The sequence below is a fragment of the Microcaecilia unicolor genome, unplaced genomic scaffold (assembly GCF_901765095.1).
Source record: "Microcaecilia unicolor unplaced genomic scaffold, aMicUni1.1, whole genome shotgun sequence".
Lineage (NCBI taxonomy): Eukaryota > Metazoa > Chordata > Amphibia > Gymnophiona > Siphonopidae > Microcaecilia > Microcaecilia unicolor.
This window is the reverse complement of record NW_021963075.1, coordinates 34,174-59,105: the sequence shown is the minus strand read 5'-3', so window position 1 is coordinate 59,105 and position 24,932 is coordinate 34,174. Positions and strand designations below refer to the sequence as shown.

The 24,932-nt window shown below is 42.5% G+C and overlaps 1 protein-coding gene across 1 annotated transcript in view; it reads right to left on the bottom strand.

Annotated features, from left to right (window-relative positions):
• LOC115458893 (presequence protease, mitochondrial-like) overlaps positions 1 to 24,932 on the bottom strand; it is a gene marked incomplete at its 5' end in the record, with an annotated part of 169,180 nt that overhangs the window by 123,406 nt on the left and 20,842 nt on the right. Inside the window, 3 exon segments of the mRNA XM_030188734.1 lie at positions 9,116 to 9,250; positions 11,041 to 11,137; positions 22,220 to 22,333. Of these exon segments, the coding sequence (XP_030044594.1) occupies positions 9,116 to 9,250; positions 11,041 to 11,137; positions 22,220 to 22,333 (346 nt within the window).

Sequence of the window (24,932 nt, the reverse complement as noted above, 5' to 3'; positions counted from 1 at the left end):
TTTTTCCTTACATTTACGTGATAAATGTGAATGTAATTAAGTAAAATGATAAATAAAAAAATTAAAAAAAAAAACAAATACGAGGAAATATTTTTTCACTCAATGAATAGTTACGTTCTGGAACTCTTTGCCAGAGGATGTGGTAACAGCGGTTAGCGTATCTGGGTTTAAAAAAGGTTTGCAAACTCCTGGAGGAAAAGTTCATAGTTTGCTATTGAGACAGACATGGGGAAACAACTGCTTGCCCCAAGATGTATGAAATGTTGCTACTAATTGGGGTTTCTGCCAGGTACTTGTGACCTGGCTTGGCCATTATTCGGAAACAGGATACTGGGCTAGATGGACAATTGGTCTGACCCAGTATGGCTACTCTTATGTTCTTCGCAGCTCCAACATATCACCTCTCAGTGGGAGCTTATAGGTATGGGCCACCAAGCTCCTCTTGCCGTTTCCCTAAGGCTGAGAGGCTTCCACCCCTAGAGAAACAGGATGAAGGGCTCAGCAGATCCAACATATTACTTTCCAAACCTACAGAAATAGCAAGAAAGACTTGGCAGTCCCAACATATTACCTCTCAACCCCAGAAAAAGAGGAGCTCAACAGTTTCATCATATTACCTTTCAGTGGGAGCTTAAAGGTTGGAGCCACCAAGCCCCGCTTGCTGTTCCTCTCCAAGTGTGATAGGATCCTCCCAGAGACACAAGGACGGGCATAATTGAACGGCGCCGGCCAAATAGATGGCCGGCCATCTTTGGGGTCAGCTCCACAAGGGGGCGGAGCCAACCGTTTTTTCGAAATACGGTTAGGGCCGGCTAAATCGATCGCCGGATTTAGAGGAGATGGCCAGCTTCGTTTTTCAGCCATAATGGAAACTGGGTCCGGCCATCTCAAACCCGACGAAATGCAACTCATTTGGTCGTGGGAGGAGCCAGCATTTGCAGTGCACAAGCCAGGACACCAACTGGGCACCGTAGGTGGCACTTCTAGAAATGAAAAACAAAAATCTCTCAGGTGCATAGCTCCCTTACCTTGGGTACTGAGCCCCCCAAATCCCCACTAAACCCCACTCCCCACAACTCTACACCATTACTATAGCCCTAAGAGGTGAAGGGGGGCACCTACATGTAGGTACAGTGGGTTTTGGGGGGTTTTGGAGGGCTCAACATTAACCACCACAAGTGGAACAGGTAAGGGGGGATGGGCCTGGGTCCACCTGCCTGAAGTGCACTGCACCCACTAACTACTCCTCCAGGGACCTGCATACTGCTGTCAGGGAGCTGGGTATGACATTTCAGGCTGGCATACAGGCTGGCAAAAAACTTTTTTTTTAATTTTTTTTGGGTGGGAGGGGGTTGGTGACTTCTGGGGGAGTAAGGGGAGGTCATCCCCGTTTCCCTCCGGTGGTCATCTGGTCAATTGGGGCACTTTTTTGTGACTTGGACCTAAAAATAAATAGGCCAAGTGCAGCCAGTGAAATGCTTGTCTGAGTCGGCCATCTTTTTTCCATTGTGGGGTGAAGCCGGCTATCTCGTAACCATGCCCCAGTCCCGCCTTCTGTACCCTCCCTTGAAGGTTGGCCGGCTCCGCAACGAAAAGCAGTTGGGGCCGGCTAAAATTGGCTTTCGATTATACCAATTTGGTCGGGATCAGGAGATTTGCGGCCATCTCCTGATTTGTGTTGGAAGATGGCCGGCGATCTCTTTCGAAAATAAGCTCAAAGGACTCCAGAAGAGCTTGGCAGCTCTATTCAACTCTCTAATGAAGCCTGCCTACCCCACTCACACTTCCTTCGCTCTGCCCCATCATGCCTTCTCTGTTGTGTTTTCTTGTTTCCGAAACTTCTTCGCTCCACATCACAACTTTTTCTCTTCCCTTTTCCCCTTTCCCATCATCTTTTTTCCCCTCGTTACCCCCAAATCCTGTACCCCCATCCCTTCTCCCCCACTACCCTCACTTTTCACTTGCTGTATCTACTCATCCCAAACCCACAATGAAGTTTTTTTTCCCCTTACCCAGCACCGAGATGGCAATTTCTGGGCTGAGGAACCAGAGCAAGGCTGCAGCTGCAATGTGATTGGGAGTCCTGACTTGACTCCCACGGTCTGGGGCTCTGAGGTGGCCAGAGAAAGGTACTGCTTTCTGATGGTGGTGGGTCAGCACAGAGCAGAGCTCAAACAGTGGCAGGCCAAGAAACAAGGCTGAAGCTGCAATAAAATGGGGTCTCCTGACCTGACTTGCAGAGCCCCAGGGTCCAGAAGAGATAATAGACAGGTGTAGCTTTCAGGCAGTGGAGGGTCATAATCAGATTATAGATGCTAAAGCCCCATTTTGTGTTAAAGTTGGTTGAGGATTGGATTACTACACACAAAATAAAGTTAAATTTAGATAAAACAAAATTTTTCATCTCTTCTAATCCTCAACAGGTCGCTCTGTGTCAAAAATATAGAGAAGGTTTGTTTTCCAGTTGAATCAGAGTTAAAATGATTAGGAATAGTGTTGGATACCATACTTTCTTTTGAAAAGCATGTGGAACAGTTTAGAAAAAAGTCTTTTACCCTGAAAAGATTAAGAAAGATTAGATATTGTTTTTAACCCTTACAGTTCAGACTACTAATTGTTCAGGCCTCAATTTTGTGGGTTATACACAATTAAATTTGAAGAGGTTACAAACCTTACAAAATGTAGCAATTCATTTGGTTTATTCTGCTAGAAAGTTTGACAGGGTTACACATTTGTGGTCAAAGCCCTCTGGCTCCCTACCCAAGTCAGAGTGCACTTCAAGGCTTATACAATTATTTTTAAAACACAATATGGTCTTGCCTCAGAATATATGTTATTGCTTATTTTTCCCTGTCAGGCACTACAATGTAATTACGGAATACTCTGCTCTTACATCTTCCAAATTTCAGATCTGTGAGATCTAAAAGAATATTTCAATTTTCGTTTTTTTCACAGGAGTTAAATTCTGGAATGATCTCCCTGTAATTCTCAGCACTTGACAGTCTTTTACCATTTAGAAAAGCACTAAAAATACGGCTACTTGAGAAGTTCTTGTATTGGGTCATTTAAAAAGTATGATACATTTTTCAGCAGTGTTATTAATCCGATTGTAATTTTCCAGGTAAGCAAGGTAAGTTCTGAGAGAAGAGGACATTTCTCTGGGTAAGTGACATCATTTTGCTCTGTGCTTGGTAACAAACATAGGGGGTCTTTTACTAAGGCGTGCTGGCATTTTTAGTGCGCCCTAAATGCTAAAGACACCTATGTATTCCTATGGGCGTCTTTAGCGTGTGCCTATTTTTAACGCGCGCTAAAAATGCCAGCGCACCTAAGTAAAAGACCTCCTGGGTTTAAAATAGGAATTGTAGGATATTGGTAAACAAACAAACAAACAAAAAAAAAAAACAACTAGTCTCCATACCCTTTTCCCCATAGTTATAAAACTTGAATTTTCTGCCAAAGCATTAACAGATAGACTCTAGAAGGCACAGCAGGGCCTAGTTCAGTATTAGGAAAAAAAAAAAAAAAAAAAAGAGAGAGAAGCAAGCATTATTAACTAGTTTCCACAGCGCAGAACCCTTTTCGCCACAGTTTTAGTAGCAAGGCTCTGTCCTAAAAGAAAGAAATACAATATTTGCAAAGGTTACTAAGGGCAACCTGATTACTGGGATAGCTTCAAAGGGTTTGTTTGAAGCCGTCTCCTTAGAATCCAAACTACATAGAGAGGAAAGGTCCCCACTTAACTTTCTTTCTGAGAAGTTCTGAGAGAAGAGGACATTTTTCTGGTAAGTGACATTATTTTTCTCTGTGCTTGGTAAGAAAAGATTGGGTTTAAAAGAGGAATTGTAGGATATTGATAAACACAATTAAAAAAGAATACAGAAAAAGAAAAGAAGCAAACTTTATTAGCTAGTGTCCATACCCTTTTCCCCATAGTTTTAAGGCTTGAATTTTCTGCCACAGCATTAACAGATTCTAGAAGGCACAGTATAGCCTAGGTCAGTCCTCATTCCTTCCCACCCTTCCTAACTCCTACCCACAGCTGAAATCTTCATTTATAGTCCAATTAGGACAACAAGAAGAGAGTTTTCATTAGAGTTTTAATTATATTTAGTTTCCAAAAAGCAAAAACACTAAATAAATTACAAATTACACCATATCATCTTAAGGTTCTTTATATTCAACTGATATCCCTAATACCTTTAGAAGTTTTAATTAAACAACTCTATAATGCTAAGATGCAGACAGCAGTCCAGCAGTGAGAGGGGTGCTATCCAGTCTTTTGCATTAAGTGCCACTTGTATGATAATTTCCCAGTTGGTGAGAGGTCATACGTGTATGCTAGACGCAAAGAGCTCCCAGCTCTCAAGAGAACGAGTCTGTTCTCCTGAGGCTAGAGTAGCAGACTTGGAGGAACTGATGGCGACAAAGAGGTACACAGAGGAGGCCTACAGGGACGTTGTAGAGAAGTCCCATCTCCAGCCTGGCAGCCCCTGTGTTGTCTTGGAGGAGGGATGTCTTCTATAAGGAAAGCATCACCCTGGTGCAGCTAAAAGTAATCCTGTAGCCAGGAACAGACCACCAGGGGATGCAATACCTTCTCATATCGAGGATGTGAGAGGGTATTGCATTCCCTGGTGGGGGAGGACATGAATTGAGGTTGAAGTGGGGAAGACTCGGGACTAATGTCAGGAAGTATTTTTTCACAGAGAAAGTGATGGATATGTGGAATGCCCTCCTGCGGGAGGTGATGGAGATGAAAACGGTAATGGAATTCAAACATGCATGGGATAAACACAAAGGAATCCTGTTTAGAAGGAATGGTTCCGTGGAATCTTAGCAGAGATTGAATGGCGACACCGGTAACTGAAAACAAAACGGGAGCTGGGCAGACTTCTACGGTCTACGCCCTGATCGTGACTGCATAGAGAGGGATGGGCTGGAGTGTAAATTTTAAGGGGCTTCGATGTTAGCTTCAGAACTTAGTACAAGAACAGTACTGGGCTGACCTCTACGGTCTGTGCCCTGAGAAAGGCAAGGACAAATCAAACTCGGGTATACATATAAAGTATCACATACCATGTAAAATGGGTTTATCTTGTTGGGCAGACTGGATGGACCGTACAGGTCTTTATCTGCCGTCATTTACTATGTTACTATGTGTCTCCGGGAGCTACTGCCGAGGGAAGGGTTAGGACTGCTGTTGTAGTTGGTGATTTGATTAATAGGCATGTAGATAGCTGGGTGGCTGGTGGATGTGAGGAACATATGTATGGTCACTTGCCTGCCTGCTGCAAAGGTAGCGGACCTCACATTTCACCTAGATAGGATTTTAGATAGTGCTGGGGAGAAGCCAGCTGCCTTGGTACATGTAGGTACAAATGACATAGGAAAATGTGGGAGAGAAGTTCTGGAAGCCAAATTTAGGCTCAGGTAGAAAGCTCAAATCCAGAACCTCTATGGTAGCATTTTCCGAAATGTCCTCATTCCAAACACAGGGCCTAAGAAACAGGAAGAGCTCTGCAGTCTCAATGCATGATTGAAGCGATGGTGCAGGGAGCAGGGTTTTACATTTATAAAGGAACTGGACAACATCCTGGGGAAGGGGGAGCCTATTCCAGATTGATTATCTCCACTTTAACCAGGGGGCGGGGCAGACTGCTGGCATCAGCATTTAAAAAAGGAGATAGAGCAGATATTAAACTAGAATCTGAGGGAAGACCGACAGTCTTTCAAAAACACCTGGTTCAGAACAAGGTATCTTTCAAAATCACCAAAACAAGGGAAGATGGGGTATCTCGATAGCGAGGTTGCAATATAGAGGCAAAATAATCAAACGGCGCCGGCGAAATACATGGCCAGCGATGTATTTTGCCGGTGCCGCAAACAGCTGGCCAGACCCGTATTTTCGAAAAACATGGCCGGCCATCTTTTGTTTCGATAATATGGTTCCGGCCAGCCAAATGCCTTGGATTTGGCCAGGGTTTGAGATGGGCGGCTTCGTTTTTTAGCGATAATGGAAAGTTATGTCGGCCATCTCAAACCCTGGCCAAATCCAAGGCATTTGGCCGTGGGAGGAGCCAGCATTTTTAGTGCACTGCCCCCCCCCCCCCCCGACATGGCAGGACACCAACCGGGCTCCCTAGGGGTCACTGCGGTGGACTTCAGAAAAGCTCCCACGTGCATAGCTCCCTTACTTTGGGAGCTGAGCCCCCCCCCCCCAAACCCACTACCCACAAATGTACTGCACCCACTAAAACTGCTCCAGGGACCTGCATACAGCCTCTAGGACTTATTGCTGCTGTATAACTTTGGCACACCAGTTGACACCTGAAGACTAATCTCTTTGAAAAAGTCCTTTAGTTGAATAAGCATGTTTACTCACAGTTAACTGCAGATCAGAGGTTGTGCCCCACTGGCAAAGAGTCCCCTGGTACTAAGATTAGCAGTAGGTCAGAGCTGGCACAATGGTGTGCAATGCCCTCTTTCAGCACCATTCAAGGTAAGAACTATGTTCTCTAACATGGGTAACACAGGAAAGGGAACTAAAACTGGCTTATAAAAATGGCCACTACCGCATGGACTACAACAGGAAACAAAACAGGGCACACTCTGACCCAGTAAGCAGGGGGAAAGCACCAGGGGAGTAGAGCCTACAATGCATTGCTGATGTGACTCTGCAGTGCAAACAACAGAAAACGTGTCACACTCACCCCAGAGCCACATCACAAGCAGGAAAAGGCTGTCTGAGGACAGAACACATTCTGCTGTCATGGAGATGGGTACGGCATTTGAGGTTGGCATACAGGCTGGAAAAAAAAGTGTTTAAAGTGGGGTTTTTTTGGTGGGAGGGGGTTAGTGACCACTGGGGGAGTACAGGGAGGTCATCTCCGCTTCCTTCCGGTGGTCATGTGGTCAGTTTGGGCACCTTTTTGAGGCTTGATCGTGAAAATAAAAGGACCAAGTAAACGCCGTATTTTTTTTTCCATTATCGGTGAAAGCCGGCTATCTGGTAGCCACGCCCATACCCGCCCATGTCCCGCCTTCGCTTCACCGCTGACATGCCCCTTTGAACTTTCGCCAGCGAGGCGACGGGAAAGCGGCGATGCTGTCAAAAAAAGCAGCTTTCGATTATACCGATTTCGCCGCTTTTCCGAGATCGCCGGCCATCTCCCGATTTGTGTCGGGAAATGGCCGGCGATCACTTTCGATTATGAGCTGGATAGAGACCATAGTATACTAGGTGTCTTTAAATAAAAATCAGACAAAAGATTGCAAATTAACACTGTCAACTGCTCAGCAAGATGTAAATAGAAATAACAGTTTGAAATGTCTACATGTAAATGCCAGAAGCCTAAGAAATAAGAAGGGAGAGTTAGAATATATTGCACTAAATGAAAAATAAGACCTGATAGGAGGACAACCAGTGTGACACTGTCATACCAGTGCAGAAATAATATTGTAGTGATAGGGTGGATCGAACTGGTGGAGGGGTAGCGTATGTTAAGGAGGACCTTGAATCAAATAGATTGAAAATTTTGCAGGAAAAAAAAACATCTTGCAATCCCTATGGATTGAAATTCTATGTGTAAAGGGGAAAAAGATAGTGGTGAGGATGAACAGACAGATATAGAAATGTTATCAGAAATTAGGGAGACTAAAACTGGGCAACACAACAATAATGGTTGATTTCAATTACCCCAATATTGACTTGGTAAATGTAACATCAGGGCATGCTAGGGAGGTAAAATTCCTTGAAGAAAATCAAGGACTGTTTTATGGAGAGGCTCATACAGGAGCCAACGAGAGAAAAAAAAATCTAGAACTAGTCCTTAATGGAGCGCATGATCTGGTGCAGGAGCCGCTTGATAACAGTGACATGATCAGATCTGATATTGGCTTTGGAGTCAGTACACAGAGGAAATTCAATACATTAGCATTTAACTTTCAAAAAAGAGACTATGATAAAATGAGAACAACAGTGAAAAAAAATGTAGAGGAGCAGCTGCGAAGGTCAAAATTTACTTCAGGCGTTGATGCTGTTCAAAAATACCATCCTGGAAGCCCAGGCCAAATATATTCCGTGTATTAAAAAAAGGACCAAACGACAGCATGGTTAAAAAGTGAGTTGAAGGAAGTTATTAGAGCTAAAACAAAATCCTTCCGAACATTTTCAAATTTCTATGTGTACTTTCACATGCTAATTCTGCATCTGTTCCCATGCAGATCAGGCACCACCATTTTGCAAGATGGTGACCAAGACGCAGCAAGAAGTGGGCCTTGCTCCTGCCTCACTATTTACACGTGAATAGGGTGGGAGACCTATGGGCCACAGATGCAGTCAGGGTGCTAACCCTGTTTGTGGATTTGTGAGGGAGGGGTGTCACTTTGGTGATCTGAAGTGAAGTACTGCATTTCATCTCAGATTACCTTCTTTCTTCTGCTGCACCTTTTATGCCAGGCTTGAGCTGGCATAAGGATTCAGCATCACAGCATTAAAAAAAAGTGCATTTATTTTTAGTGCATTTTTTTTTTACACTGGGGAACAATTGTTCATGTAGAGATTTGCATGCCCAGGGAGCTGTCCTTTAGTGCACTGGTTTAATGCTGCTTTTTTCCATCTTAAGCCTTCTTCCTGCAATAAGGGGTAGCATTAACATGGGAAACTAGAGTGTAAACTGAAGTGCTACCAGTAGCATAGATTACTGCATCATCCCTCTAGCAGTAACATAATAGTAGACAGCAATCCAATCTATTTAGTACATCATGAGCATATACATATTGCTAATATCCAGCCTGAACACAAAGGGCTTGTTATTAAGAAGAACTTGTGGTTAGCTAACCTGATTAAGTCCTTTTCTTTACAAATTTAGCAGATAACTTTAGTAGGATCACACAAATAGCACTGCTAAATTAAACAGATAAGTTATCTGAATAAGTTTAGGATTGCATATTTAGTTGTCCTACTTAAATAGATAGGGCCCCTGAATATCAGGCATAAAGGAACAAAGATAATCTATGCAACTGAATAATGCCCTCAACAATTTCAGGTTTAAGTCAAGGCTTCAAAGAACTCAAAGGAGGGTCCTCAATTTTTAAAAATATCTATATTTACCTTGAAATACTGTTTGGCCTTCTCTTGAAGAAATTTTGAGTTTTCCTTAAGGCTTTGTCTGAACTGAGTAATTTGATCTCCCAACTTCAAAAGGGCCACGGGATCTCCATCATGATTCCAAGAGGATGCTATCATCTTGTTTAAGAGAAAACCACCCACAAAAAACAGATCAGATCATGAACTATTCTTGAATTCCAAGTGCATGTATTTGAAAAGTAACAGTTTTGCACAAATGTAGCCAACTACTGAATACTGGTATAAAGTTACTATAATGGATTTCAAGAGCCAATATATCAATACCATATTTCACCAACTAGAATTTTGTTCTTGCTATTCAACATATCACAAACTGTTACTAAAATGAAGGCTCTATAAGATGTTATAAGTGAGAAAAGCATGCAGAACACGGTGTAATGTTCTGTGTGTGGGGTGTGTATGCGCACATAAGGATAGGACATGTGTTGTGTCTGTGGGGGCGGTAACTGGAGTTGGATGGGAGGGGGCACTAGTGAGGTGGCAAGTTTAAGGGGGAGAAGGGGGGTAACTTGGAGTGGCCTCTTCCCATTCCTTCCTCCTCCTCTTTTACAAAACTGCCAACTGTTTCCTAGCTTGTTTTCTGCATAACTGTCAAAAGTTGACCAATCTCAATAAAATTTGGGATATATCACCCTGAATAAATTTTCAATAAGCCCACTCTCTTCTGGGGAATAAAAAACGGTTGCACTACTACTACTACTACTAACTAACATTTATAAAGCGCTACTAGGGTTACACAGCGCTGTACAATTTAAACATAGAAGTACAGTCCCTGCTCAAAGAGCTTACAATCTATAAGACAAGAGAACAATCTAAAGACAAGTGAACAATCTATGAGAACCATAACCTTTCAGATACAAATAATAAGGATCAGATCCCTCTTGACTAAAAACTACAGTAGCTATTTATATTTAAAGCAAAATGGCATCTGTGAGTATGATGATGATCTTCACTAGGTGGTGGTGATATTAATTAGGTGAGGAGGATGGCATGAGTATAAGCTTATTACAAATGTATTCAGGATAACTCCCAAATTTTATTGAAATTGGTCAAGTTTTGACAGTTATGCAGAAAACAAGTTTTGTAGGTTTTTGTTTTTTTTTGGAAAGGCAGGGTAGATGCATTTTGGGTTTTTTTTACCATGGTTTGCACAATGGACAATTGGTATTTTATCCACGTTAACCAGCTGCTTGAAAATGATGTTACCTCAATGCAGTTAATAGTCAGCATGGTTTTATCACAACATGCATGTTTTTAGCTATATTGACAGGTGCATTCTGTGTTCTACCAAAATGCAAAGGAGACCAGCCTCTTTCAGTTGAAGGGAAGATATGGAACAAGGGGTTGTATGATTAAGCTGAAAGGAAGTAAGACACAGGAGTAACCTAAGTATTTTGTTACAGGAAGGGTGGAGAATGCGTGGAACAGCAGAGGTGGTGAAAAAGAACAGGGAAAGCACAGAGGATCTCTCTATCACAGGAAGAGATTGTACAACTTACATGGCATAAATGGGTCAGTTAGATAAGCTGCATGGTCTATCTGCCATCATTTTTTATGTTTCTATGTTTAAGTGACCATACATGATTTGTACTCACATTTCAAAAGCACAACATAAATGCATACTTTTGTTTGGGGAAAAAAAAATCAGTACAAAGCCCAAAAATATGTGGTCCCAATGCTGTTTAAAAACTGCCCCACAATTCATAATTTTCTGAACATCTACAATGTACACTTATTTTAGTTTTGAATAGTAAGACAGTTTAAATGTGACAAAACACAATGTTACACATTTGCATCAGCAGATGGGGCACTGGAATATACATGTGGATACTCTGCAGTCACTGAAAGAATAAACGGCGTAATGATTTTTTTTTTTTTTAAATACTTACTGAGACTAGCGAAAATCCAAAGCCTGTGGTCTGACTTTTTAGGTCAATTTCTAGGCTATGAAGAAGAGCTTCTATTCTTTCTTCCTCAAATCCTTTCCTTTGAAAGAACATTAAAGCAAATACTTATAACTACTTCAAAATATTGACCAAAATAGTTACCAAAACTAAATTACCACAAAAATATATCATTGTCTTTTTTTTTTAATTGCACAAAAATCAAAGAGACGTGGAACTCTTTATTGAACATGTGAATTGCATACTTCTCTGTCACTGGTACTTTATTCTGCACATGCAGCCAAGCACCTGTGGGGATGTCTTGTTGATGTATAAAATAAGCTGGTACTCCATACCTCCCCTTTGCCGTGTCTCCTACTCCCTTCCTTCCTTTATCCTATCTTATACTTTCCCCCCCTTCACCCATGCACTCACTCTCCTCTTCCATTTCCAATTGTTTTTAAATTATTATGCCAGCTCTTCTTCAGGTTGACTGTGGTAGCTGCTATCCTCTCCTATGGCCGGGCTTCTGCTTCCTGTGCTGCTGGGTTCAGGATCCCCATGACACATTCAGTATTATCTTTGTGGCAGCAGGCATTTCTTCTGCACTGCCTCCTATACTTTACACATACATTTGTTCATATATGCACAAACCCATGTGTATGGATGGAGAGACCAACAGAATCTTTACAGGCACTATCGCCCCACTGAAACACCTAAAAATGGACCAAAGGTTATATGGTATTGGATTCTAACCCTCAAATAGGCCTTGTACAATAGATCGAGTTCCTGTCCAAGCAGTGATATGATTTGAATATGTCAATGAAATTCCACACCATAGCCCTGCAGATCTCTTCCATGGACACCAACTGCAGGTGGGCCACCAATGGCACCATAGCTCTAACACTATGAATCATGAAGAAGCTGGAAACTACAGGCCGGTAAGCCTCACTTCGGTTACTGGAAAAGTAATGGAAGCGATGCTGAAGGAAAGGATAGTGAATTTCCTGGAAGCCAGTAAGTTGCAAGATCCGAGACAACATGGTTTTACCAAAGGTAAATCATGCCAAACGAATCTCACTGAAATCTTTGACTGGGTGACCGGAGAACTGAATCAGGGACGTGCTACAGACGTAATCTACTTAGATTTCAGCAAAGCTTTTGACACCATTCCCCACAGAAGGCTCTTGAATAAACTTGACAGGCTGAAGATAGGACCTGACGGGGTGAACTGGATTAGGAACTGGTTGACGGACAGACGCCAGAGGGTGGTGGTTAATGGAATTCGCTTGGATGAGGGAAAGGTGAGTAGTGGAGTACCTCAGGGATCGGTGCTGGGGCCGATTCTGTTCAATATATTTGTGAGTGACATTGCCGAAGGGTTAGAAGGTAAAGTTTGCCTTTTTGCGGATGATACTAAAATTTGTAACAGAGTGGACACCCAGGAGGGAGTGAAACATGAAAATGGATCTGCAGAAGCTAAAAGAATGGTCTAAGGCTTGGCAATTAAAATTCAATGCGAAGGAATGCAAAGTGATGCATTTAGGGAGTAGAAATCCACGGGAGACGTATGTGTTAGGCGATGACAGTCTGATAGGTACGGACGGGGAGAGGGATCTTGAGGCGATAGTATCTGAAGATCTGAAGGCGACGAAACAGTGTGACAAGGCGGTGGCCATAGCTAGAAGGTTGCTAGGCTGAATATAGAGAGATGTGACCAGCAGAAAAAAAAAAAAAAAAAAGAGGTTTTAATGCCCCTGTATAAGTCATTGGTGAGGCCCCACCTGGAGCATTGTGTTCAGTTTTGGAGGCCATATCTTGCTAAGGATGTAAAAAGAATTGAAGCGGTGCAAAGAAAAGCTACAAGAATGGTATGGGATTTGCGTTACAAGACGTATGAGGATAGACTTGCTGACCTGAACATGTATACCCTGGAGGAAAGGAGAAACAGGGGTGATATGATAACAGATGTTCAAATATTTGAAAGGTATTAATCCGCAAACTAACCTTTTCTGGAGATGGGAAGGCAGTAAAACTAGAGGACACGAAATGAGATTGAAGTGGGGCAGACTCAAGAAAGACGTCAGGAAGTATTTTTTCACTGAGACAGTGGTGGAAACTGGGAATGCCCTCCCGCGGGAGGTGGTGGAGATGAAAATGGTAACGGAATTCAAACATGGGTGGGATAAACATAAAGGAATCCTGTTCAGAAGGAATGGATCCTCAGAAGCTTAGCGGAGATTGGGTGGCAGAGTTGGTGATGGGAGGCGGGGCTAGTGCTGGGCAGACTTCTACAGTCTGTGCCCTGAAAATGGCTGGTATAAATCAAGGTAACGTATACACAAAAAGTAGTACATATGAGTTTATCTTGTTGGGCAGACTGGATGGACCGTGCAGGTCTTTTTCTGTCATCTACTATGTTAGCAGGTCTTTTTCTGTCATCTACTATGTTACTATGGGGCTCATTTTCAAAGCACTTAGACTTGCAAAATTCCTAGTAACCTATGGAACTTTGTAAGGCTAAGTGCTTTGAAAATACGCCTCTATGTTACTATATGCCTCTGGAAGGGCATTAATAGAAAAAGTAGTTTGCTACCCAACTAGCTTGCACTTTGCAACTGAAGTGCCAGATTAATTGGGATGGAAAAACAAAAAGCAGGATGATCTTTCTATGGGCTTCAGTCCACTCCAGACAGAATAAGGCTGTTCTGCAATCCAACTGTAAAAGTCAGTTTCACCTCTGTGGCTATGCATCCTGGTAAAGTATACAGTACAGTCTTGATTATCATCTGGCTAATCTGATCATCTGGCATATCCACCAGACTCCCCCCCCCCCCCCCCCCCCCAACACACAACATTGTGTTGTCGTTAAGACGCGCATGGCTTCTTTTCCTGTTTTCTGGCTTCACACACTGCAAGGAAGCATGTTTTTGATCTGAAATTGTGCTTCTCCACAAGGGAACTATGCGCTGCAGTTGATAATCCTTCATGCACCCCTCATCTGAGTTAAGAGTGTGGCTTCTCTTGTTTGCAGGGCCGCCAAGAGGGGGGGACAGGGGGGACAAAAGTCCCCGGGCCCGGGCCTACAGGGGGGGCCCGGTGCCGCCGCCTGCCCCGCCCTCCGTCGCTCCCGGAACTAACCTTAAGCCTCCTTTCACTTCGCAGCAAGCAGCGGCAGGGCAGACCTCTCCTTCTTCCTTCTGTGTCCCGCCCTCGCCTGACGTAACGTCCGCGAGGGCGGGGCACGGAAGGAAGAAGGAGAGGTCTGCCCTGCCGCTGCGAAGTGGAAGGAGGCTTAAGGTTAGTTCCGAGGGCCCGGCCCGACCCGGTAGAGGGTGGAGGGGGGCCCGGCGACCTTGGGTGGGGGGGCCCGGGGGCGGCCTTGTCCCGGACCCGGCTCTCAGCGGCCCTGCCCATGCATGAATTTTTGGATCTGAGACCCCATTTTGCAGCGAGGGAACAGTTTTTTGATTTGGTAACATGCTTTCATACATTAAAAAAAAAAAATTAAGACCATGGCAAGGGAACCATAATTTTTGGACCTGGGACTCCATATGTGTGGTGAGGGAACCACTGAAAAACTTTTAAAGCTGAGACCTTGCTTTTACAGCATGGCAGCAAAATTTTTGGAACCTGCTTTTAAGAGTATTGCAATTTTTGGACCTGGGACCCAGCTTTTGCAGCAAGCGAACCGTTGAAAGAAGTTTCTAGCTCAGACCATATAGCATCAATTTTTGGCCAGTGGAAACAGAAAAAATGTTGCTTCATCTATAGAGCAGAAACTTTTGCAGAAAGGAACTGCTAAAGAAAGTTAACACTAAAGATGTTTTGAGCTGCTTTCCAGCCAGGGAACCATTTTTGATCTGAGATTATACTTTTGCAGAAATATTTGGACCTGTGCTATATGACCAGAGAGCCTGCTTTTCCTGCAAGGGATCTATTTTTGATCCGAGGCCGTGCTTTTACAGAAATGGAACCACAGTAGGATTCTTGTGCACAACGAGTTTTACACAGTACTCTAAGTACACCTACTGTATTCCTGTTTGTTCATTTACATTTACAGCACTTTCTTTATTCTTGCTTTCTTTCTTAGATCCGGAAGACTTCCAGTTGCAGATCCATTGCCTTGACTCCTGTTTCACACTGGTTTTGACTGGAGAAGACAACAGTGAGAAATGGGGCTCTGCTTGTTTTCTGTACTGTATATGTAATTGATAAATATGATTTCCCTTGTTTGGTCTTGTACCTGTACAGTATTTCTGTTCACATTGTCTGTTGTATAATTGCTGTATTGTGTAAACTGCTCTGTATCACCTGGACTGGATGGTATTCACCCCAGGGTACTGAAAGAACTCAAACATGAAACTGCTGATCTGCTGTTAGTGATCTGTAACTTGTCGTTAATCGTCCATAGTACCTGAAGATTGGAGGGTGGCCAATGTAATGCCAATTTTTAAAAAGGGTTCCGGGGTGATCCTGGACATTACAGACCGGTAAGCTTGACTTCAGTACAGAGGAAAATAGTGGAAACTATTATAAAGAATAAAATTACGGAATACGTAGACAAACACAATTTAATGGGACAGAGTAGGCATGGGTTCAGCCAAAGGAAGTTTTGCCTCAAACTGCTTCATTTCTTTGAAGGCGTGAAAAAAACATGTCAACAAAGGTGGGCCAGTTGATGTAATGTATCTAGATTTTCAGAAAGCTTTTGACAAAGCTCATCACGAGAGACTCCTAAGAAAATTAAAAAGTCATGGGATAGGAGGCAACGTTCTTCTGTGGATTAGGAATTGGTATTGGACAGAAAATAGAGGGTAATGTTGAATGGCCATTTTTCTCAATGGAGGAGAGTGACAAGTGGAGTGCTGCAGGGATCTGTACTGGGACTGGTGCTATTTAACATATTAATAAATGATCTGGAAATTGGAACAATGAACGAGGTGATTACATTTCCAGGTGACACGAAACTATTGAAAGTTGTCTAAACACATGCGGATTGTGAAAAACTGCAGGAACATCTTAGAAAACTGGAAGACCGGGCATCCAAATGGCAGATTAAATTTAATGTATCTGGGTTTAAACAAAAAAAGGGTTGGACAAGTTCCTGGAGGAAAAAAGTCCATAGTCTGCTACTGAGATGACCATGAGGCCAGCAGTGGCTTCCCCAGGATAGGTAGCATGGGTTTCTGCCAGGTACTAGTGACCTGGATTGGCCACTGTTGAAAGCAGGATACTGGGATAGATGGGTATTATGTTCTTAAGTCCTTATATCCCAGGCTTTGCAAAAATGGAAAAAGACAATTATACAAGAAACATTTAAGTGTCAGATTATGCGTATATTAAACCTGAACAGGACTTGTAAAATGAGGGCCATGTTGTCCAAGACTGCATCATATTTAACTGCCTATACGTGGTTGGCACGGTATTTAACATATTTATGAATGATCTCGAAATGGGAATGACGAGTGAGGTGATTAAATTTGCAGACGACACAAAACTATTCAAAGCTGTTAAAATGGATGCCAAATGTGAAAAAACTGCAGGAAGACCTTCGGAGGTTGGAAGACTGGACAACCAAATGGCAGATTAGATTTAATATGGACAAGTGCAAAGTGATGCACACTGCGAAGAATACTCTAAACCATAAGTTATTTGATGCTAGGTTCCACCCTATGAGTCAGCACCTAAGAAAATGATCTAGGTGTCATTGTGGACAATACACTGAAATCTTCGGTCCAGTGTTGCAGCAGCCAAAAAAGCAAACAATGCTAGGAATTATTAGGAAAGGGATAAAAGATAAGATAAAGAATATTAAAATGCCTCTATCCCTCCATGCTGCAACCACACCTTGAGTATTATGTGCAGGTCTGGTCGCCGTATCTTAAAGATACAGCGGAATTAGAAAAGGTTCAAATAAGGACAACCAAAATTATTAAGTGGATGGAACTCCTCTCATATGAGGAAAGGCTTAAAAGATTAGGACTCTTTAGCTTGGGGGGGGAGGGATATGACAGATGTTTACAAAGTACTGAGTAGTGTAAAATGGGTAAATGGAAACAAACTTTTCACTCTTTCAAAAAGTAGAAAAAGACTAGGGGACACTCAAGGAAGTTACATGGTACTACTTTTAAAAAGAACAGAAGCATTTTTTTTTTCACTCAACGAATAGTTTGAGTAAAAAAAGCAGCATAAAATGGGCACCCTGTCAAAATAGCCCCGACAAAACAGCCTTGTAACAAAATAACTCTTGACATTTCACATCCTAACTAAATAGCACTTGACAGGATGGTCCCTCCCACAAAACAGACCCTACACAAACTAGCCCACTTAACAAAACAGTCCCCTAAGAAAAATATAACATCACAAAAAATATAATAAACTACAACTGAAATCTTCACTGACTCCTACCAGCATTCAATTGCATAAAGCATATAAAAATAAACAAAATTCTATAGCTACAAACTGGTATTCATGATCTGTTCTGCTACGTAAATAAACTAATCTTCCATCAACATGCTAATTAAAAAAAACACAATATTGTCACCATTTTCATAGTCTTACCAACCTTATCCTGTTTGGTAAGGTAAGATTATTAGGAAAAAAAATGCAGTCCCATATTCTAGGCAGCCTGATTGGGCTCTTTTGTAGGGGGGCTAATTTGTCAAGAATTATATTATGGGTAGGCCATTTTGACAGTGGCTTGTTATGTCAGGGACTATTATGCTGGGAGCTTTTTTTGTTTGTTTGTTTGGAGCTCTTTTGTTGGTGCTATTTTGACCAGGTACCCATAAAATGTTTTGTACTTTTTTGGGATCTTGCCAGGTATTTGTGACCTGGATTGGCCACTGTTGGAAACAGGATGCTGGGCTTGATGGACCTTTGGTCTGTCCAAGTATGGCATGTACTTATCTTTATCTGCTGTAATTTACTGTGTTACTGTAAGTATGCATATATACACATATGTTAATATTCTAAACATTTACAAAAATAAGGAACTTATCTTAGTGCCTAGTTTACAGAATTGCCACAATAGTGGCTCATGAAGAGATATGCAAGCAGCGTATCATAGCATTCTGGCATACTTCCTGCCTAGGTTGTCAAGGATATGCACATCTCTCCCTTGGGGACACATTCCTTAGTGCCTATCTGCCTAGTCATTTTGACAGTAGATTTAGCTACTATTAACCACTGTAGTTGCTGCTAGTCCTGGTATATAAAGTCCATATATACACAGGTAGTACAGAGAGTCAGGGTCTCACACTCTCACCTGTGCTTACAGTTTGAGAAAGTGGAATATGTCTGGTATAAACCCTGGGCTTATCTTCCTCCTCCAGAGGAAATGAAACGGTGTCTACCATTTCATTGATGAAATTAAGATCCTCCAGAGAAATATTTTTCTGCTCCTACGGAGGAGCTGCGTCCGAGGACAGACCTGTTAATTCTTCCTGAACTGGTTAGTCTTCAAGCTTTCTCAGTTTGCATCAGAATAGTTAATAGCCATGGCTAGTAGTCAAGGCCTTAGTAGGAGCCTAGACTCTGATGACAAATAATGCCTTGATAAAGCTTCCACCCTGAAGCACTAGAAATGGACAATGGAGCAGCTGGAATTGATATAAGTACATAAGTAATGCCATACTGGGAAAAGACCAAAGGCCCATCAAGCCCAGCGTCCTGTCCCCGACAGCGGCCAATCCAGGTCAAGAGCACCTGGCAGGTTCTCAAACGTACAAACATTCTATACATTATTCCCGAAATTGTGGATTTTTCCAAGTCCATTTAGTAGCGGTTTATGGACTTGTCCTTTAGGGAACCGTCCAAACCCTTTTTAAACTCTGCCAAGCTAATCGCCTTCACCACATTCTCCAGCAACGAATTCCAGAGTTCAATTACGCGTTGGGTGAAGAAACATTTTCTCCTATTTGTTTTAAATTTACTACACTGTAGTTTCATCGCATGCCCCCTATTCCTACTATTTTTGGGAAGTGTGAACAGACGCTTCACATCCACCTGTTCCACTCCACTTATTTTATATACCTATCATGTCTCCCCTCAGCCGTTTCTTTTCCAAGCTGAAAAGCCCTAGCCTCCTTAGTCTTTCTTCATAGGGAAGTCGTCCCATCCCCACTATCATTTTCGTTGCCCTTCGCTGCACCTTTTCCAATTCCACTATATCTTTCTTGAGATGTGGCGACCAGAATTGGACACAATACTCAAGATGCGGTCGCACCATGGAACGATACAACGGCACTATAACATCCTCACACCTGTTTTCTATACCTTTCCTAATAATACCCAACATTCTATTCGCTTTCCTAGCCGCAGCAGCACACTGAGCAGAAGGTTTCAGTGTATTATCAACGACGACACCCAGATCCCTTTCTTGGTCCGTAACTCCTAACGTGGAACCTTGCATGACGTAGCTATAATTCGGGTTCTTTTTTCCCACATGCCATCACCTTACATTTGCTCACATTAAACGTTATCTGCCATTTAGCCGCCCAATCTCCCAGTCTCATAAGGTCCTTCTGTAATTTTTCACAATCCTCTCACAAATTAACGACTTTGAATAACTGTGTGTCATCAGCAAATTTAATTACCTTACTAGTTACTCCCATCTCTAGGTCATTTATAAATATGTTAAAAAGCAGCTGTCCCACCACAGACCCCTGGGGAACCCCACTAACTACCCTTCTCCATTGAGAATACTGATCTTTTAACCCTACTCTCTTGTTTTCTATCTTTCAACCAGTTTTTAATCCACAATAGAACACTACCTCCTATTCCATGAATTTCCAATTTTCTCTGGAGTCTTTCATGAGGTACTTTGTCAAACGCCTTCTGAAAATCCAGATACACAATATCAACCGGCTCACCTTTATCCACGTTTGTTCACCCCTTCAAAGAAATGTAGTAGATTGGTGAGGCAAGATTTCCCTTCACTAAATCCATGTTGACTGTGTCTCATTAATCCATGCTTTTGAATATGCTCTGTAATTTTGTTCTTAATAATAATAGTCTCTACCGTTTTGCCCGGCACCGACGTCAGCCTCACCGGTCTATAATTTCCCGGATCGCCTCTGGAACCTTTTTTAAAAATCGGCGTTACATTGGCCACCCTCCAGTCTTCCGGTACACACTCGATTTTAAGGATAAATTACTTATTTCTAATAGCTCTGCAAGCTCATTTTTCAGCTCTATCAGTACTCTGGAATAAATACCATCCGGTCCAGGAGATTTGCTACTTTTCAGTTTGTAGAGTTGCCCTATTACATCCAACAGGTTTACAGAGAATTAATTAAGTTTCATCGACTCGTCATATTCGAATACCATTTCCGGAACCGGTATCACTCCCAAATCTTCCTCGGTGAAGACTGAAGCAAAGAATTCATTTAATCTCTCTGCTACGGCTTTGTCTTCCCTGATTACCCCTTTTACTCCTCGGTCATCTAGCAGTCCAACCGATTCTTTTGACGGCTTCCTGCTTTTAATATACCTAAAAAAATTTAGGTATATGAGTTTTTGCCTCCAATGCAATCTTTTTTTCGAAGTCCCTCTTAGCCTTCCTTATTGTGTCTAAGCAAGCAGAAAAGTTCTGCATTAAGATATGCTCAGTTCAGATTCTAATGCCCTTTAGTAAAGAGGCCCCTAAAATATTTATTGGTCTATTAAGAGGTCAATATTCAAAAGCACTTACACAGTCAGTGGCAGCACCAACCGCAAGCTTTGTTTTTTCTTTAAAAATTTTTTGGTTTTGTTAATTATTAGCAATGGTCCAGAGTTTTGGGACAAACTGAACACAGGAAAAGGACGCATTAAAAAAAAAAAAAATCAGCAACTGAATATACAAAGGACATTTTACTAAGTGCATTAAAAAAATGAATTTTGCGTGCTCTTACACGGGTTTTTCCACACACCCCAAGGTCATTTTTACCGCAGCCTTAAAAATGGTATTTGTATACTTTGTATTATGGCCATGCACTTATGTTGATATAAACTAAAAATATATCAAAAGGAAACTGGTTCCATTCATTCACTGTACTTATAAATACAGAACACAGTTATCAGTGTGCAAGTCAGAGTTCTTCAATTAAAGGAGGAAATTGCCTCAAAAACAAGCCCCTCCCACAAATATAAATATTTGTGGGAGGGGCTTGTTTTTGAGGCGATTTCCTCCTTTAATTGAAGAACTCTGACTTGCACACTGATAACTGTGTTCTGTATTTATAAGTACCATGCACTTATGTTGACATTAGCCAATGGCAATTAAAAGAATTTACAACACAAGCACATATCGCCACCCATTTTGTAGGCGTTAAGGGCTCATGCAGTGTCCACCTGCTAACCAATTAGCATGTACTAATGTAACTACACTGATTAACTGAGAAGCACACACTCTCTGCCCCCGATACACCCCTTAAAAAAAAAAATTAGCAGTTACTACAGGATGCCTGAGCACATCCCATAATACACCATTTTATGTTGCATTAGGCATGCCTAATGCAGCTTAGTAAAAGGGCCCCTTAGTTATTTAAGCGCCAGTGGCTAAATAGCAGGAATAACTCTGAGGGGCCCTTTTACTAAGCTGTGTAGGCGCGTACCACATGGCCCAGGCAGTAATTTCATTTTTTACGCATGTCCACTAAGCGAGCTGGAAATTTTCTGGCGAGCAGCACTAAACGGGCGGTAATCGGCATAGTACGCACATAGACCATTACTGCCCGGATAACGCATGAGACTACCGCTAGGTTAATGGGTGACGGTAGGGCCTCAGACCCAAACTGGACGTGCACCATTTTTTTTTCTGCATGACCATTTTTGGCCCAAAAAAGCCTTTTTGGTAGGTGTGCTGAAAAATGGAACTGTGCGCGTCCAATACACACGCCTACACCAGCGCAGTCCATTTTTCGGCGCACCTTAGTAAAAGGACCCCTTAATTTGTTAACTATCCATTTAAAGTTATATGTACATTTTCAATGCCACCAGTCAGACCCGAGCTGAGCTACTGAAAATAAATATAAAACATATGTAAGTTGCGTGTTACTATGTTATAATTATAGGGCAATCACTCTGTTTAAAGATTTCAATAAGGTTTCATATTCAATATGCAATGGAATACATTCCTATCAACATTTTCAGCACTGAGCAGAAAGTTTCATTTTTCAAGTATATACAGTGTACTTACTCAATTACTTCATCTATGGTTTTTACAATTATTTGTTTCACAGTTTCAATATCTTTATTGGCAATGCCCTGCAGGCCTACACTAAAATAGGCCTCTTTTGTGTCGCTATTGTACCTGCAATTAAAAAAAAAAACATGTGTATTAACTCAAGGTATATGAACCATTTAAATCAAGCAAGAAAAAATAACAGCATCTGTACAAGATATGTCAAATCTGAGGGGACAACTTTTCCCCAAACACAAGAGCCAAATGCCCTTGAGTTAGGAATATTCTAGAGTCACAATAACAAACGTATTTACTAAGATACCCAGTATCCCCCTTTAACATCAAATTTATTAGGAATTATTCCAGTTTGGGAAACTTAGGGGTGGCCTTGAAAAGTCCCCCTTCTGTTTTGAGCTTAAAGGTCAATTAAAACCAGCTTTTACAGATTACAGGGTCAATTTTATAAAACACTTTGCAGTGGCACAGCCAAACACCCAATTTTGGGTGGGTCGGAGCTTAAACTGGGTGGTCACCAAATCTTCTGTCAGCCTCCACCCTCCCCTCCCTCTCCACCCCTTTCCCGGCGTGACCCACCATTCCCAGCATCTTCCGCCCTCCACCCTTCTAGCTCAGCGTCTGCTCCTTCTTTCTCCTCTCCCCATCCTCATAGCCCAATATCTTCCACTCCACCCCCCAGCATCTTCCTGTCTCTTTTATCTTCCTTCATGCCCCCCCTTCTCCCATGGTCCAGCATTTCTCCCTCTCTTCAATCCCTACATTGTCCAGCATCTCTTCTTCACTCCTTTCTACCTCTGGATCCAACATTTCCATTTTTCTCCCTTCACCCTTCTGTGCATCTCTCCCATTATCCACTCTCTCTCTCGCACCTTGAATCCAACATCTTTCTCCACCCCCCACGCAGCATCTTTCCCTCTCTTCCCCTCCCCCCTCCACCCAGTGCAGCATCTCTTTCCCCCTCCCTGTGTCCAATTCTCCCTCTCTTCCCTAGCATCCCCGGGTATGGATCTCCACCCCCCCCCCCCCCCCCCATTTATTTGTTGCATTTGTATCCCACATTTTCCCACCTATTTGCAGGCTCAATGTGGCTTACATAGTGCCGTAGCGGTGGTCGCCAGTTCCGGTCTGAACAAACATATAGTGTGCTCAAGTACAAATTATGATTGTGGTACGGTATGGTTCACACTTGGTAAATGCATTGGGAAACATTAAGTGTGAAGAGGGAGATAGGGGTGAGTCCATTAAAGTCTTGGTGTTGTCGTGTAGCAGGCTTTCTAGTTCTTATGTTGGGTTGGTGGGGTATGCCTTTTGGAACAGATTTGTTTTTAGTTTTTTCCGGGAACTTTAGGTAGTTGTATGTTGTTTTTACTGTTTTTGGTAGTGTGTTCCATTGTTGTGCGCTTAAATAGGAGAAGCTGGATGCATATGTTGTTTTGTATTTCAGTCCTTTGTTGTTTGGGTAATGGAGGTTAACTTATGTTCGAGCTGATCTTGTTGTATTACTGGTTAACAAGCTTCTCTCCTCAAAAGGGCAGCGGCAGCGATTCATATACACTGCATGCAGCTCACCATGAAGCCTTTCTTCTACCACATTCCGCACAACAGAAATAGGAAGTTGTGTCGGGGGGGGGGGGGGGGGAGGAGGAGGACACAGCAGGGAGAAGGCATCCAGGTCAGCCGCAGGCAACACGTGTGAATTGCTGCCACTGCCATTTTGAGGAGAGAAGCTAGTTAAAGGAGAGGGAGAGAGAGATGCCGGACCATGGGAGCCCAGCTTGCTTCCCCCATGCCAGCTGTCAGATGCACACCGCTGCTGGGTGGGCCTGCCCATGCCACTTGGGTCATATAGAACATTTTAACATGCTCAAAGACGCTCTTCTAAAATTGCCTTTGGATCATAAATATTTAAAAGTAGGTGCTCAGAAACGCGACGGGTAAGTCTATAACTGTGTACTTGGTAGGTACCTACCTTCCTTTATAGAATACTAGCTTAACAGTTAACACAGATGCATGGTATTTAGGCATGACCCATTACTAGCCATACAGCTGGTGCAACTTTGCATACTTTGTAGTATTCTATAAGGTAAGTGCGAGTCCTGTTCAGGCTCCACCCACCTGCAAGGTACATACTAGAGAATGACACAAGAACAAACTTTGCAAGCTCTATCTGACCCCATCCGCACAATCCTCAAACAGTTATAATTATATATTTAAATCATGTTATTAAAGTATAAAAAGAAACAATATTTTGTACAACTGTCATCTTATAAATCACAAACAATGCAGAACAAGGAACAAAATCCCTGTCTACCCTCACAAAGATCCCCTCCAGTATCAGGAAAACTGAACAAGCCAAATTACTAGAGAATGATACATAGAAAATTCAAGCTAACATAATACCTCAGTCAAACACACAGAACACAAATGTCAAATACATAATAGCTGACCAAAAGTGACAAACATATATTAAACTAAAACTCCAAGAAGCCACACCAAAGAAATAGAAAAATGCATTTCCTCCTCTACCATGCAAAATATAAAGTACACAAATGCCAGCGACGGTGTCAGGGGAGTGCAACTAGGACAACTTCCCCGAGGCCTGAGAAAGCCCTAAGCCTGCTGGGAGCTGGAGAAGACATGGCCTGGTAGTGGGCTTTGGGGTCCCCTCCCAAATTTCTGCCCTGGGCCCTAACCACGTCTAACATCGGCT